At 42.5% G+C, this 17,827-nt stretch overlaps 1 protein-coding gene across 1 annotated transcript in view; it reads right to left on the bottom strand.

Moving 5' to 3' along the window:
- The window catches only part of LOC146971173 (tensin-3-like), a 31,904-nt gene extending 14,835 nt beyond the window's left edge, over positions 1-17,069 (bottom strand). The window contains exons 1-12 of the mRNA XM_085805318.1: positions 16,679-17,069; positions 9,616-9,784; positions 9,310-9,360; positions 8,959-9,081; positions 8,277-8,341; positions 7,094-7,177; positions 6,285-6,397; positions 5,747-5,807; positions 5,472-5,547; positions 5,233-5,362; positions 4,923-4,988; positions 4,150-4,251 (exon numbers count right to left, since the gene is read on the bottom strand). Coding sequence (XP_085661444.1) covers positions 4,150-4,251; positions 4,923-4,988; positions 5,233-5,362; positions 5,472-5,547; positions 5,747-5,807; positions 6,285-6,397; positions 7,094-7,177; positions 8,277-8,341; positions 8,959-9,081; positions 9,310-9,360; positions 9,616-9,765 — 1,021 coding nt within the window. The 5' untranslated portion in view covers positions 9,766-9,784; positions 16,679-17,069. The remainder of the gene's footprint in view (positions 1-4,149; positions 4,252-4,922; positions 4,989-5,232; positions 5,363-5,471; positions 5,548-5,746; positions 5,808-6,284; positions 6,398-7,093; positions 7,178-8,276; positions 8,342-8,958; positions 9,082-9,309; positions 9,361-9,615; positions 9,785-16,678) is intronic.
- Between the last annotated feature and the right edge of the window lie 758 nt (positions 17,070-17,827).

Here is a 17,827-nt window from a genome sequence, read left to right as displayed (position 1 = left end):
CAAGACTCTATGAACAAGCACAGTCATGTCATCATCCCACAAAATCCACCACTCACAATCTGTTATTGACAAAAAGCTCAACACTTACAATCGCACCTCCACTGACAAAGACAGCATTCCACACAATACAGATCATCACACTACAAACGCCCAGGACACAATGATACAATGGCAGAAAAAAAATGTGCAACACGTCACTGATTCATTAGAAAACCTAGATTATTCAAATCCCTTGTTTTGACATTCTAATCCATTCATTTCGCTCTCTTCCATCAGGTGAGCTGCCATGGCGCTAGTGCATGCAGGGTGCACTGAGGTTATATAAGAGATGTCGAGTCTTCTGTACACCACTGCAAGAGTCAGATGGCGGTGGATCTTCAGAGTCTGACCCCTGCATTCCTCACCCCGCTGTGATTAAGCCACCCTACTCCCTCTTGCTTGCCCCTTGACCCCCCAACATATGTCCAAACAACCTCCTTAATCCTCAGAAGTAAAGAAAATCACAGAGGTCAGTCATCCTGCAAGGTAACAGTCAAATCCATCATGACGGAGACAACAGTTTAGGAAAAAAAAAAATCTTTTTTAAAAGACTAGACTTACACAAAACGAGTGTTGGAAAAGAATTCCTGGTGTGGCCAAGTAAGTGAAACTGCTGTTTCACTGTCACTCCTCAACAAAAGAGCTGGAACATGACTCCTGTGCTTCTCCCACAATCTGCCGCCTTAAGTACCTGCCTTTCAGTCAAACTATGACTGGAGGATCCGAATACCAGACACGCATGATAAAAGCTCCCCCCCTCCAAGAAAGCTCCTGTATGTATGGCCCCCCCTCCTCCTCCTCCTCCTCCTCCCCTAACCCCCTGCATTCGGCCTTGAGCAGCCTCGGATCAGGCCTCCATGCAGGTCAGTTCCGCCGGGAGTTTTCCAACAAATCCCTCTCGTAACGTTCCCTCTAGGAAGGTGCGAGCAGGCTTAAGGACAGATGTTTTCCCCTTCTACCCCGACACTGCCCTTCTTTCTCTGTCTCTGTCACCTCTGTCATCCTGCCCCTCCATCCCCCTACCTCACTGCCAACCATCTGTTTCCAAAAGGAGAAAAAAAAAACCCCAAAACGCTTACCTTCGTCACCACTGTCAGGTAAGAGCGCAAAACAATCCCCATCTCCGGTAAAGCACAACTCGAAGAGGACAAAGGGCCTTGCAGACACACGAGAGCAGACATGGCTTTTCACCAGGAAATAATGGTCAGGGTCAAATCAAGAGAGTTCCAATAAGTTGGCCCTGCTTTCTTTCTCTGCTGAGAAGGTGAGAGTGTTTGCACTCCACACAAGGGGGACCTTGAGATCTCCAAATAAGGACAGAGGAATGTAAACAAGTGGGGCGGGGTTTAAGGATGGAGGCGGGCCGGAGGAGAGCAGTAACCCGACCTCTTGCCCTGCATTAGGGGACTACCCCACTGCGGAGCAGGGGGACGAGGGCCCACAGAGGATCAGAGAATGAAAACAACATTCCTGCAGCTCCAGACTTTTTACACTCTGTAAAAAGACACTTTTTAATTAACGCAATCTTTGCCTTCTACTTGGAGCTCTGGGCAATTCTCAGGAATAGCAGCAGCCGAGTTGTTTTTCTCTCACTCTTGTGTGTCATGAAATTACACGCCTGCCGTCCTCATGTACAATATCGCCATGAAACAGATGTGCCTTAAACTCAATTATGGGGCTCCACAATTGTTATAAAAACGTTTTCTACCTATCGAGGATTACACTGACGTTAACAAACCCATGCATGGTTAACCAAATATGCTCTTAGCCACTGAGCTTGAGAAAACCAGTCCAACCATTTATATCTAGTGGTTGGTGTGGTACAGTGAGTCCCTGAATAATCCACCAATTACAGCTCAGAGAGCGGCGAGTTGTTCCTCTCGCTGCTTTCATATCGCAGGAGGAGGTCCAGTCGTGTTGCCTGTTCCTATGCAATTACCCAATCCCTTCCATTCCTTCTCGGTTACTCTGCACTGCACCACCTGAATGCCAAAGCCGTGAGTCTAAGCATAATGACAATCACCATCATCATCATCTCAATTTCTTCCGCCCAAGCTCTTACATGTGCCTATAAGTGTAGACAATAGCTCTGTGTAAAATCCCCTGTATGCTATTTGCACAGAACATACAGTACTATATGCACAAAACGTTTAGTGAGGAACAAACTCCTGCTTGTTGTGTATGCAGGATCACTAAACAACGACATGTAACTTCTGACAGATACATACTGTACATAAAGTCAAAATGTTCCTAGTCTAACAGGTATGTTCACTTGCTTGGAGCAATAGAAAAGTTTACTTCATTAATAAATTCAGTTCAGTTGTTCTAGGACTGATTATTTACATGTAGCCAATACCATTTCCATACGATAGCTATCTCAAGGCCAGAAAATATGAAAACAGAAATCAAAATTTAAAATTTCTGATAACTTTCTGATCCTATACCTACATCCTACCATAGAAATGATCTCCATGAAGATTACAAATTGAAAGCAAAGTCTGTGGATTATTTAGACTGAAGGGGACACTGCCTGTCACTGTTGAATTAGCAAATTGTAATTTTTGAACTGTCTGCCGTATATGCTACTACTACTTACTTGCGCCTTTAAAAAGTCAGTAAATATGAGTTCTTTCTGGTTACCACTTACACATGAACCATAACCATACATACATTGCAACAACTCAGTTCCACAAGCAGCTGTTGGCCAAGCCACTCAAGCCAGCGACCCAGTGCTTTTGACAATAAACTCAGGTTAACAACCTAACTTGGAAAAACAATCTTTTAAAATTCAGCTCTTAATTCACACATGGAGATAAACACACACTCCCACTGGTGATTGGTGATTGAAAAGCCATTGAAGTAAATTAGGTTTTCTTTTCACAACCTTAGCACCACAGTGGCAAAGGATTTTCAGACTTCCTCCTCCTGAGCAGCCAGTGAGTGACAGCCTTTTCAGAGGCAAACTGGGCCTGCCACAGGACTGGTGGTAAGTAGATGTAGAATTCCAACAAAGCTCCCAGTCTTCCCTCTCAGACGTAGTGTTTACATGAGAAAACAAGGCTGTAAATATCCCACATGAATGCTTTGGAATAAGTCAAGAGGAGATATTGCTTCTTTGTTGATGTCTTTGATGAATTCTGAGTGGTTGCTTTTTAATTGCTAACCCAGAGGTGTTGAGTAAAATTCTATATGGATGTCATGGTATATTTTAAAGTATAAAAAAAAAAGAAAAGGCAGCTCATTTTCATCAAGCTGCTTATAAAAACTCTCAATGAATACTGGGAAAGGGTGGATCTGTGTTTTAATGCCACCACCACGTCGCTCTATTCTGGGAGGTTGTTGTGAATTCTGTGGTTGAGTGGAGAGAAACAACCGCAGCTAGGACGGGACGCCCTGACAGGGTGGCTCTGAGTGTGAGAGAGTGTGTGTGTGTGTGTGTGTGTGTGTGTCAGTGTGTGTGGGATGGTTAAAGCATGCCTATTCATTTGATGAAACAACAAAATAGGAATTTCTTGAGAACTAGCTGCTTTTCCTTTGAAAACAGCACTCACTCCGTACAACAACACTCCTCCTCCCTATCCCTCACACAGAAACAACACTGCTTGTCATACCAATCATACTGCAACCCTAAGACTTTCTTACACCGAGATTGCGGCTCCAATTCTTTTCCTCGCCATAATAAACAAAGGCAGGCAGGCAGGGTCGGTGGAAACAAGACTTTACGTTCCACTCATGAGTAATAACTCCTGCTACCAATGACTGCAACATTAACCAACCCAATGGTGACTGTGTGTGCATGTTAATGCAATCACACTGCAGTCCCTAAATAACTTGGGCCACAGGACCTGTCACGCTGTGTTAATTCCCTGAGAGAAAAAGAGAGTTTGCGTGTTTGTGGATGTGAGAAACAGAGGGAACACACTGAATAGTAGGAAAGTAAAAGAAGCAGTTTAATCCCATGATAACACCCTCTGCATAGTTTTTCCATTCATAAAAAACAGCCACTGATATTTCAGCTCAGATAGGATCTGATTCATAATAAAGAGTCTGGCGCTGTTATAACAAAACATTGTGAGTCATGTGGTGACTAATGCAGTGTAAGAACAGTACCTTCCCCATCACAGATGTTCTGGTAGGAGTCCCAGCGGGTTAGAGGATCTGTTGTGTTGTAGTCCACAATAACATCTGCTCCATTTTGCCACCTGTCAGCACCTGGACCCAAAAATAACATTATTGTAGATACTGTATGTTTGCTTGTTCACTATTTTTTCCTACATTTCCTGTTGAAATGCCTTAAGATTAATATTTAGACAATCAGGAAAATATATGAAATTTCTCGTCAAGAGTTAAGAAGGCTTACAGGCAGTTAGCTTAGCTAAGCAGCAGAAGATTGGCTGCAAAAGTGAACAAATGTTTATATTTTTTGTAAGAAAAAGGTTTTACTGCTGTAGATTGAACTCATATGATTTTTCTGAAGAAAAACATTGAGGGGAAATATCACAGTCAAAACGGAGACCAAAACAGATTTACCCTGAAAGAAATCTTTCATTATGTCACTGTGACATTTTATGTGGTTATATTTGAGAGAGGTCTTTAACATACACATACATATACACAGACCCATACAACATTAGTTTCATTCCTGTGGGGATCTGGGGCAGCACATGCTGTGCTTCTTTACCTCTCTGTCAGCACACACTTCACACTACATTTCCCCTCTGCAGCATTCCACATCCCTTCTCACCAGGGGGCAGAGGGGGAGGAACCGAGCACAGGACGGCACAAAGGGAAAAAACTGAGAAAGCACTGTGTCTGCTTTTCCATCTGAGTCTCCCTGTAGCAACTTTTTTGGGGAAAAAAATGGAAGAGTTTTAGCAATCTACCTGGGATTCTCTCTGGTCCCTCGGAGAACACCAGTTCCACTTTACCGTAATCTGGAAATCTGGGATCTGGAATATAAACACATGGGAATGCCATTGCTATGCAGAAATGGAAAGATGACTGGTGTTGTCTGGGAGTAGGATTCTCTCAGTACACGTAACATGTTTAGGAAAACAAGATTATTGGTCTCAAAGTGCCAAGTCTAAATTAAATCCAGACAGAGCCTTGCAGATGCTGCGTGGAGCAGGGGAGTCGCTGTAAACTACTGGCTGCACGTTGGGACCTGTTCTTTTTTTTTTTTTTCAAGTCTACCTTTGCTGGCAGCCTCCATGTCCTCTTTTTCAAACATCAGGTTGTAGCCCTGCACTGCTCCCGTGTGGAACTGCAGCCGGAAGATAACTTCACGCTCTGAAGTTAGGTCACTTTTGTGATAGCATTTAATCTACAAAGGAAAAGAAAAAACAGATACACATACAAAAACATTGCAATTACTTCAATGAAAATGTCAGAATGTCAGAATCTCTGCTGAGGCATCTTGTTCCTTTCCCTACCATGATGTCCCCTTTTAGAAGCTGGGCAGGCTCCAGGGTGATGCATACCCGGTCTCTGTGGCCTGAACCAATGTGACTGTAACAAAAACAACAGAGGAGTCAGTCAGTGTGAGCCCCAGTTTGGAAGCCATCACAGCTATTTACAGAGAGCAGTAACTCCTAATTAAAATCACCATTAAACTAAGTTAAACAGAAAATTGCTTTGAAGGTTTCCCACATTGTTTGAAGTAAACAATAATGTTCAAATGACTGCGCCACAAGTGTAAACGACTTACTAGATTCCAGATGAATACACTGCTTGCATTCCCTGGTAAACCTTGATGTATGGACGACAAACTGCAGGAAGAAAAATGAAAAATCACAAAACATGTTTGTCACAAGTGCACTGGTACTGTAGTGTGTTCTCAGATTGTTTTGCTCACAGCTAACGTGTGATGATAAGCTGTTGTTGTGAGACGGATTGCAGCCCCATGATGTGATGAAAAACTCTGTTGTTTTGGCGAAAATTAGTGAAAACAGCAATTTACATGCAAACATGGGTGTGAATCCCCATCCATTGGTTTACTGGGAACCCATAAAGACGTCTCTTCTCCTCAGTTATGTTTATACAAGTGCCTCTATGTGCCTGAGCATGCATGTGTGTGTATTGGAGAAAAAAAAGAAAGATATAAAACACAGATAAGTCTCCATCTTGTTTACGGCTCCAACTCTGATGTGGTTGTGTCTGGATTCTTTTACACTGTCGCGGTGGAAGCGACTATATTTTCATTGGGAACTGCAGCTGTGTCAAGTGGTGAAGAATATGAGTTTAACCTCCAGTAGCGTCGAAGTTTGGTATCCCATGAAGGATGATGCAGTGCAGGAACAAGGGGGATGCATTGATCTTCATAGATCCACTTAGAAGACTGTTGAGGATCCAAACATACCTGACATGAAAGCATAGAGAAGAGTCAGACCAAAGTGCTGGGTCCTGTACTTTCCATGATGCAATTTGATACCGTTATTTGCTTTAAATCCTCTCCACTCTGTAAACGTCATCATGACTTTCAAACTCCTCGAGGCCAGTTTGAAAGAAAGGATTTGCATAACAATGTGGGATTTCTAAGGCTAAACTGAGATAATCCATGTCACATCACTATGACAACATCTGAATTATTTTCTCAGATGTAAAAAATAGACTAATTTGCTTTACTATGCTTCTTTTGTGAAATGAAAAAGGGGCGTTTCATATTGGGATTAATATACATTTATTTTTTTTAAAGTTTTCATTTATTCCTGTTGTCACTGACGAATGTTTTGCTCAGATAAACACAACAGCTTCTAGTTCAAAACAAACCAAAAACACAAGCTCAGTCATGATGATTCATAGCGATACAGAGGGGGAGGATTACACCGCGTTTCTATGGGATCTCATCACAATAATCAACAATGACAAGGCTTTTCAGTAACAAAATCAACAAACAGCTACAAACAGCATCACCAATACTGCCGTGTTGAACCAGGTGCTTCTGGGATACGAATGTGTGTGGGATGGAGATGTGGGGACAACAAAGCACCAGCCACAACACATGGTTAGACGCATGTTACTACGCAGTAGGGCGTGCTTGTGTTTTGGGTCTTACCGTTTCTGCGAAGGTGTCATCAGAGCTGAGACCTTATCATCGTAGTATTTCCTCATGGCGAAGCGGTCCAACGCCTGATCAGCACTTTGAGGGAGACAGGGAGATACATTAAACACTTTAGGCAATTATGACTCCAGAGAGATTACACTCTTCTGCTCTATAATTGAATGGTGTTAACCCTGACTTCAATTAGGACAAGGTATATACACACACACACACACATGCACACACATGCATACACATGCATTATTGACAAGAGTGAAAGTAACCGGAGAGACAAGGGATTCCAGCAGAGAGGAAGAGAATGCCAGCCTTAAGTAAACACGGAGGGGGAGAGGAGGACAGAGAGAGGCCAGAGTGTGTGCACAGCTCGGCTGTTCAGACAGACCTAAAACCAACAGGCGCTGGAGCCTTTTCACCACAGCTCTGTTTCTCTCTCGTTGTCCCTCTCCCTTTGCCCCCCTGAATCTATTCTATTGTAAATCTGCCTCATTGTTTTCCTATCTCTTCCTCTACTCCTCTTTTTTGCTGTCTGTCTTTCACAGTCACCTTTGCCGACCCGGTCTCCCTCAGCAGGACACAAACATTAGGAGAAGCAGAGGAGTCGAAGGCCGATGTGTGCTTTTGCCACAGTGTGTCTGCTGTGCGAGGAGAGGATCTACATAGCAGCATAACACCAGACAGTCTCTCCAAATGTTTGCTCTATTTCTTGACTTTAGAGCTCAGTAAAGCACCGACCTCTGAGAATTGGTTTGACAGACAATGGTTAGAAAATGGGTTAGAATGGTTTTTCTTCACGATGAATAGATTTCATGAAACTGACACTCTGGCCAGGAGCTATTACAGTAACTAACATGTTTCCAAGTTGATTCATGCAATTCAATATGGGGTGATTCATGGTTTAAATCGTGTGGTTTTCCTTATTTTACTTTGAAAGGGGTGGCTTTTCTCTGACTCACTTTCTGATTCACCTTGACCCCAAGTCAAAAGAGGTAAATAAATCTGGTGCGGTTAAGCTATGACTTTGCTTGTGGTCTACAAAATGGGTCCGCATGGATTGTCGCAGCGTGTTGCTGTTATCGTTTCCTGACAGTGGTGAGTGGGCGCGCACACACATTATGATGAATCCTACATTCAGCGCAAAACATCTGTAGAAATATGCCAGTGATGCAGTGGTGGTTACCTGGCTGACACATCGGTGAAATGCACAAAAGATGAGATGACAACACCGATTCGACCTTTGCCGCCCTAAAGAAACAAGAGAAGAGAGGAGATGATTTTCTACACAATTTGCATTTTTTCACATAAGAAAAAGAGAGAGGAATCGGCAGAATCTTGGGCTATAATGTATCTATGAGTGGGAATGTTGTATAAAAGAGGGCAGATATTTACTGAAAATCTTGTTAGCAGCTTGTAAGAAAGCAATCATGAGAAAGTGGTATAAGCCATTTCCACCAACACAAGATTACTGGCTGAAAATTGTGAATGAAATACGCGTTATGGAAAAGTTGACTCATAAGATAAGGACTCAAGGAGAACAATGTCGCAGAAAGTGGGAGAAATGGACTGTGTACACATTAACAGGATAAGGACTATCACATTGAAGCAGGAACAATCTGTAAAGACATGGCGATCCAGCATGTTCTTTTTCTGATGTTTGTTTTTATTTGCTTATTCTTTTCTTTTTTCCTATGTATATTTTTCTAAAAGCAATAAAAATTAAGTATCAAAAAAGAAAAACAAAAAGAGAGGAGGGCATCCTGCCTTTTTTTGAGGCCGAGTTTCCAGAAGCATTGAAAAGAAAGTTTAGCCGAGTAGCTAAACGCTAGGTGGTTAATGATACAACAGAACCTGCAGATGCTCACCCTGCAGTGTATAACCACCACATGTAGAGGGTCAGCGTTGAGCCAGCTCTCCATGGCCTTGCAGATGGTGCAGATCTTATCCAGAGGTGGAGCATGCATGTCCGGCCAGCCCGTATCCAGGGTCTGAAAACACATCACACATTGTGAACAGATATCATATCTCTCTACACAACCACATCCTCTGTTCCTCTGCATTACCAATCAATATCATGGTGTTTACTGTTGCTAGTGAGACACAGCTGATCACAGAGGTTGGGCCATATCTTACTTATTGTTTTGTTGTTCCCCAGCCTGATTTGTATTGATATATTCACTCAAACTACTACATAGATGATAGTCACTTAAGCTTACCTTGGGGTTCATTTTAGAGAGATCATGTCTTCTCTCCGAGAGGTTGATAATCTAAAGAGAACATACAACAAAGACTATGAATAAAAACGTCAAAAGAAAGATGACTGCATGTGACGCTTTTGTTTTAACGACTTATTGTCGCATTATCATGATTAAAAGATGAGCTAAGCGCTCTGAGATCAATACTTTAATGTCAACGCTCCATGAAAGCCCATCAGCCAGAACATCAATACTGTTTGCACTTTGACACTTGGCTGCAGCACATTTCACGGTGAGACAGTGAACAGCACACGAACAAGCACTGACCAGGTAATTATCTGCATGCTTGGACTTGAGCATTCGCGTGACATCCTTCAGGTTGTGCGAGTAGATCTCCTCCGAGCACCCCCGGGGGAAGGACACGGCAATGATGCGCTCTGTTATATACGTGAGGTCGAGCTCATATCCCTCCTCCATCCCTGAATCGTGGTACTTCCTGTTGAAGAAATGGAAGCAGACATGACGTTAGATAACGTTAAGGCAGGTGACTTTACTCAAGTCAATATTTGATGGTCAAAGTCCTTGGCTTTAGTCATTGTGCCCAGGTTTCCTGCAGATCTCTTTTAGAGAATGACCTCAATTCCACAGTTAGTGTCTTGTTTGCACAGCAACGGTCAACAGTGTGTGTCGCAAATACTGTACCAGTTAAAAACCAAACAACATCAGGGGCTTTTTTTTTTTTTTTACATGAGGGATGATTGTTGCTTATCTGTGCTACAAAGACAGATACAGTGCAGTGGTATCTGAAGATTGGACAACAGCAATCAGACTTACACAGTCATTCAGAGCTACAATGACAAAGAATTAAAAAAAGAAAAAAACTTTCAAAGAATTCCGGTTGAAACCAGTTGCTCTAAATCCCTGAGTGATGGCGTGTGACCTCATGGCCATGAACTTCCTGCGGTGGTGGTCTGGAGAGAGCCTGCCCCCCACACCCTTACCCCACACACCACCACCACCACCACACCCACACACATGCCTTATGACTCTCTTATCTAGTCATCTCTGTATGCTCTGTCCTGGTTGTCAGTTGTGTTGCTGCGGACACTAGTGCTGATGACATATCAGTCAATGAGTCCATAAGGCAAGTGACAGCTATTTATAGCTTTTATCATGCATTTCCAGCTCATTAGCTTTCTGTTTCTACGTGATCATAAAACATATGCGATAATGCGACCTATTAAGGTTCTTGATCAGCAATTGGGGAAAAAACAGGTCATCTTTGTTGGCAAATTTTAAAAAATGGCAGAGTTGTAGCCCTTGAGCACTCTTTCTTTGCAGGTTTTTTACTGCCTTAAAGTGTTCATGTCATATCAAGTGTTCATGTCTAATATCCTTTTCGTTGCTCTTTTTTAACACAGACTTAATCTGAACAACGCCCTCCTCCTTAAAATACTGTTTTTGATCCATATCATTAAGGCTCTGCTTGAGTATCTTCCACAGAAGTTCTTGTGTGTAATTTCCAATTACTACAAGACAGTGGCAAAAGTTCATGGTGGGAAATTAAACTTTCATACATTTCTTTCTGTGTGTTAGTAGAATGAAATCAGTCATCTGCTCTAATTAAAGATGAGTCAAAACCTCCTACACCCTTTAATACAAAGACCAAACATTGGATGAAAGATTGCATTACATTAACTCAGTGTGGATATATTATTGTTTGTTTAATATGTTTTATTCCTAACTTGTTGATATTTGTCTTTTGGAACTGTCATTTCTTGAATAAAATGTAATGATTTGAAGATATGTTTGTCTGATGTGTTTTAAGAGTCCATAACCTAAAGATTCAATTTCATTTTCTGTCCATGAACTGATTGATTAATCAATCACTTATTGTTCCAGCTCTTATTGTATCCCTAACAAAATCTTCTATTTCATAAATATTTTGTTATCAAACCCTTCTCTTTGATCAAGATCTGTTTTCCATGTCAACAAAAAAACAAAAAAAAACCAACCATTACTCACATGCATTAATGGATTCACACAAGCACATACTATCACAAACAGAAACCCATTCCTAAATGTGCCAAAGATATCTCCATCCATCTTGAATGACACCACTTGTTTGTTGTGATTAAACGATCCACAGTCAAGAATGTGTCCATCAATTAAGTCAGCAATGACTGCAGGCTACTGCCCAACACTTTGAAGGGGGCCAGGCAGGGAGCCATAAACCAGGGACAGTGTAGCCACGGTTTTAAACCAACCCTCAGAGTGGAATGAAAGAGGCCGTGTGTATGAAGAGGTCATCACTCGGGGAAACAGGGCTTGGTGTTTAGTCAGTGTGTGTGTTGGTGGAGGTGGAGGCGGTGGGAGGAGAAATAGGTCCTCAGGGATTGTTGGAACTAATGGCGGGGTTAGTCTATTTCCCCTGAGACTCTGAGGAAAAACTGTTGACTAATGGGAAATTAATGAACAGGTCGCCCAGTACTTAGGCTCTGTGTATCTCCAGGGCAGTGGCATGGCAAGAAGGCTTAGCAATGTTTTGGAAGTGTCAAAGTACTGTGTTAGCTATAGATGGGAAGGATATCTAACCAACACTTAACCTCTGTGTGACCCCGGGGTGTGAAAGGGTGCAGCTAAATTAATTAGTCTTAATAGGTTTTAACTGTGTTAAAGAAATATTTGAACATTTTGAGAAATACTCTCATTTGCTTTCCTAGAGAGAGTGAGATGAAAAGAATGATACCGCTGTTGTCTATAAAATAAAAATGGACCTAATGCTAGTAGGTTGTTAGCTCAGCTTAGCATACAGTAAAGGCAGGTTGAAACATCCTGTCCATAGCTGACGAGGCTAAACAAATCTTCGTAGAAGAATGTCTTAATCTCACAAATTAACAAAATGTGTCTTTGTGGGTTTACCTACAAAGAAACAAAAAAAATGGAAAAAATGGTGCGCAGCTTTGTAGCTTTTCAGGTCAGATAGATGATCTTTTAGCCAGGCACAGAAACTTCTTACTCATTTGCTTTATGCCAAGAAATTGTTGGGCACATTGTAAACACTGAAAAACCACGCAATGTTGTTTCTTTTCTTTCTTTTTTTCAAATTTGGACATGTTGTGCTGGTGGGCAGATTTAGTTGGCAGACCAGCTATTTCTCTCAGTTTCCAGTCATCATGCCAAACTAAGCTGACCAGCTGGCAGCACTTGCTTCATGGCAGTGGTGTCAACAGATAACTAATTTCAAAGTAAGCTAACTATTCAAGTAAAATTAAAGATTAAACTAACTTCAATAGACTATATAACACAACTGCATAAATCACATCATTAATAAAACTAAATGTGCACTTTAAGGCTTATTAATTGACATGAATCATTCATGCGAAGCGCTGCAGTAACCAACATCCTTTTCCTCCTGGGACCTCTCGCTCCTCGTACTCATCATTCAAGCAAACACGAGCGACTTGCCCCAGCACGCACTAAAGATAATTGGTCTTTAATTTGCACTGACTGCTTTTGTTCCTGGTATGAGGCACAGCATTAGCTCACAAAGGCAGAATAAGCAGTGCCAAGGAACTCAAATCCCGAGCCCACCCATGGCACTGTGAGAGCGAGCCTGGTAGAGGAGTGGGGTAGGCAGAGAGATTCGAGAGAAGGGGTTGCCAGGCCTGCTATGTACAAGCTGCAACAGGTTTACTAAGGTCAGGATGTTGGGGGATTAGGGTGTGTCTGGCTCCCCCAGCTCCAAATTTTGCAGGTAAGAGCTTGACTAGGCTGCGTGGGTGCTGTCAGCCACGTTCCCACATGCATGACCAGCTCCAAATACCTTTCTCTCAATTGCCCTGAACAATGCTCAGAATAAATTAATCAAATGTTCTATTTATGAGTTCTCGAAAAGCACAGAGAAGACTGAGTGGGAAGGAATATCTAAGCGCTGGGATGAAGCCTGCTTCTATTTCAGGAGCCACACCCTTCACCTGGCCCACACGGTATGGAATCTTCCATTTTGTATGAGCAGGTGGATCGAGAGATGAAAGACCATGGCATCATGTAATATAAACTGCAGGCAGGGGGATCTGTCTCAAACTCTAGACATGAGTGAGCAAGTCATCCCCTACAGACTGAATCATGTGAACAATGACCTCATACTAGTTGTTTTGATTTTTTGAGCCTGCTGTATTGACAACACTTAGCAAAGACTTTACATGCTTGTCTGTCACAAATAAGACGCCTCTCCCACGACTCAGCTCGAGCCTCAGCAACCATTTACGTGAAAGTTTGTTTATGCGATTAGACTGGTTGCTACATGTCTACAGGCCTCTCCAGCTGTATCTTCCATCAGGGAGCTCCATGTGGTCATCATCATTCTGATTGCTTTTACATATTTGTAAAATAAAAACAGTGAAAACAGTGGGAGAAGAAATATAGAATGCAGAAATAACTGCCCTGAAATCTGAGCAGCTATTATATTTTATGATTGAGTCATCCATTAGTTCTTATTGTGTTTAGCATTAGATACTGTAAAAAAAATCCACTTACAAGTGAAACTCTCAGCCTAAAATAATATAAAAAAGTTATATAACAGCAGCACTGGAGCATGGACATATGCATTCACCAAATAAAACACTCAAATCTATCTAATCCATTGACTTGCATTTAAATGGATCATGGGAAGAAAATCAGTATGTGATGCAAAGTGTTTCTAAATCAATCAAGTACAACTCCAAAAACATCATGTCTGTGGCTGTGCACACATATGAAAGCAATCGAGACAGCCCTTCCCCCATCCATGCTCTCAAATCAAACTGAATTGCTTCTCTTGGCTCGAACTTCTGGTTTATGATTGACATGTTGTGGCAGAAACCTCCATTTTGTGACAGCCTGAATATTTTTATAGGTCCATTAAAGTAAAATTATGTGTCTAAAATGAAAAATGGGCTCTCTGATATCCATCATTAATAGGTGAAAGAAAGAAAACAGCACCAGACCTCCTGTTACACCTCAGCACAAGCTCTGTCTGCTGTGCTGCCACGGTTACAAGCTTAAATTCAATGTGAGGTGATAAAGCTCATCCAACCCTGGTTCTAGGAGCTGGCTCTGTTTTGCACCAATGGAGAAAAACACTTACATATACAGAATACTAGTGTCTCTTCGGGAGACTCGGGACAGATTAATGATCTCCTAAACTGTTTGTCTGCAGACCTGAGTAACACCTAAAGTACCATAAATGCTTCAGGAAGTCTGGGAGCCTGTGGGGGTACTGCTGGACTGAAACACTTTAACTTTAAGCATTTGTGCTAAATTTATCTACATTTCTTACTAATATCTTTATTTTTTTGTCCAGCACAAGAAAAGAACTACTCATTCCTGTTTACCACTCCATCAGATGAGAGGAGCTGCACAACCATAACAGATTTGTTTCTTTCCCTCGTCCGCTGGCCGTAGCCCGTGGCTGGTATTTAGCGTTCACATCTAATAGCCATCTAATAACCTTGATACCATCAGCTCCCCTATTCCAAACTGCCTTGTATTCATACTTGGCACTAGCGAACGCCTCATGCTGCTGGATAACATGTCCACAGTGACATAACAGGCTGGTTTAAGGGCCCAGAGAGAGACAAGGCCACAGTTTGTTCTGGCCTTTTCCTGTCAGGGGCTCTATGTGTTTACGCTGTGGCTTTGACACCCATTCACTACTGAAGAACTGAAATAAACAAAACCATGAGATCTATTGAAAAAAAAAAGCCACAGAAGAAAGGAGCCGGGCATTTTTAGCAAGTTTATTTTGTAACTTTGGAACTCTAACATATATTTGTGCCACTTTTTTGAAGGGAATAAAAATGACAGCCCTGGCTCTGAGCAAATCAGTGCACCCTTAAGGCTCCTAAAGTACTCCCTCATTACCGTTTTCTATCCCAAGGTCATAATGGAATGCGTTCCAAAATGGATTACGATCCTACTCTCGCTCTCTCTCTCTCATTCTCTCCATCGTTTTTGCTTTCCCCTTTTTCTTGCCATTCTTGCCCCTTTATTACTTTCAGTCTCCCTCCTTCCCCAGGTTTCCTTCTCTCTCTTTAATGGCTTACACATGTCAGCCAAGTGGCCATGGCACTGCTATGACAAAGTGAAATGCCCCTGTGCTCTGTCCCATGCTGTTCCTCCCTGGGTTAGATCACAGTGTTCTGCTTACAGTACACAATCCCCAAGCTACTGCCAACCCACCTGTCCAAACCACACTATCAGCATCCCCATCCATCAGTCGCTCTGCCAGCCCTTTGTAACTGCCGCCTCTTATCGGTTTCTGCCGCACATTTCTTTCACCTTGGGGGGACAGATATTGTTCATGCGACTCTGACCTCAAAATAGAACCGGCAACAAAAGCCGTAATTGCCAGTTCAAAAACGTTTCTCCTGTCTCTCTTGGTCTGTAATTAAAGCTAATCCCAAAGGAGTGCAGCCTGCAAAATGTGAGAAGCAACCTGCATGATTCAAGCTGCTTGAAAGCAAAGGTGCATAAGAGGGTGTCCATGCAGGTGTGTGTCTGCTTTGCCAAGCAGGGTGAAAGGGAAGGAGTGATATTCAGGTGAAGAGGGCTGTAGCTGCTGTGATGTAAGGAGGCTTGTACATGTCATCAACAATGGCTGCCTGAGAAGCATAGCCCTAGGGCCGCAAATACCACGCAGCAGCTGTAGCTCTAAGAAAAAAGCCAGACTCTCTCGATCTGTTTGTCTCCATCATTTATCCATCAGCAGTTCAGTCAAAACAAACAACAAAATACAAAGTAGGCTTGTTTCTTCTGCCACTCTATAGACTATTGGGTACAAGTCTTCCACAAGAATGGCCCCATATGTTTCACATTATAAAGGTCTCCACTGAGGCCCACAACAGCAACGAACCCCAAATTATAACTACTGCACAACACAATTCATTGAGAAAGTCAAGAAGACTAGAAAAGCTAAAATGACTCAGTCAGGCCAAGCTTTATGGAAGGTCAACTCAAAGGCTTTCAATAATGCTCTTTCACATTGAAAAGGAAAAAAAAAACATCAAAAGATCAGTGTTTGTTCAGTTTGAATGAGTCCCTTCTCTGTCTTCAGGGTCCTGCAGCACACACACATGCAGTCACACGCACGGGTCGCGCACGCACACACCCCTGGTTTTACTATGGCTCAACGCCAAAGTAAATAAAGAGAGTGGTGCCTTGTTTTGCTGTTTTGAATAAATGAGCAACTCAGTGAAATGTGACTGAGCAAAAGGCTAAAAGAGAAGGAGGGAAATGGGGTTGAAAGGTACTCCAGAGTGTGGAGGTTTAATCCTACTGTTACCAGCCCGACTTTAAAACCCTCCCTGCTAATGATTGACCGTGGAAAAGTTCAGACACCGTGCCTTACCTTTTTCCAAACAGAGAGAGTACTTTGATTCTTCTTTTCCCCCCCTCTGATTCCCTTTGTGAAACAGAGCTGGTGAGAGAGGAGTGGGGTAACGTCCTGAGCCAAAGAGCCCTCAGCCCGTCATACAGGCTTACAGCAGGCTGAGAGGCTCATTTCCCTCTGATGGAATGTGCTCCCAGTCTCTCAAGCCCGATCACAGGCGCTTCTCCGAGCTCACTTTGTCCCGGCTGGACCCGGCGTTCTCCTTGGGCCTTTTCTGTAGCTGGTGGGGGTAAAAAAAAAAAAAATCGAGAAGCTGTAGCTCGGTCCCTGGACTGCTGCTTGCTGTTTCTGCTCAGCCCCCAACACACTTCCTCCAGTCCAGGCTCCCGCTGCAGCCGCCACAAGTCCTGGCACGGGATAGTCCTCCCACTGCGCCGCTAGGGCTGTCTCCCTTTTTCCCTCCCCCTTTCACTCTACCTCCCCTAGCTGTGGCCTCCACCCTCTGCCCCCCTCCATTTGTTCACACCCTCAACCTTCACACGCAGTCAGACTTCCTCCAGAATCCCCCCCAATAGGACCCCCCAAAATCTTCTTCATATGGACAAGTAGAGATTGTTTTTGAATGTTTGGTGCTTCACCATTATAGGTCATAAAATAAGCAAAAATTTAAATGTAGTTCATCACTGCCGGGTCACACCTTGTAATCTCATTATTAATATAAACATGAATGTGGATTATTTGGGTTGTGATGTCTGTATAATGTTCAAGTCACTTAACTCCAAAGTGTTGTAGCTACTCTGAGGTCCAATGACACAATGTATGTCATAGGCTACAAGGTAACAGGTCTCAAGCATAATAATGACTTAATAATTTACTCATTGGTTAATTTTTTCATATTATTGTTAAACTGCTATATGTGTATATTGATGTAAAATGTCATTATCTTTAGTGCATGAGGGACTTGTTTGATGATATGATGATTGTTTCTTCAAGTCAACCATATAGGAACTAAACCAAAGTTTTATGTTATTATATAAAATCAGAACTTTTGTTGTCATATCTTTGGTAATATGTGGAGCTGCAGTTGTAGTGGGATCACTGGCTTGAAATTTGTTTTAGCATGACAACTGGCGCCATCCATAGGTGACAATGGAGACTGTTTTTTAT

Source organism: Trachurus japonicus, chromosome 17 (genome assembly GCF_045865225.1).
Source record: "Trachurus japonicus isolate A0001 chromosome 17, Traja_1.0".
NCBI lineage: Eukaryota > Metazoa > Chordata > Actinopteri > Carangiformes > Carangidae > Trachurus > Trachurus japonicus.
The sequence above is the reverse complement of the archived record's forward strand: the minus strand, read 5'-3'. Positions and strand labels throughout refer to the sequence as shown.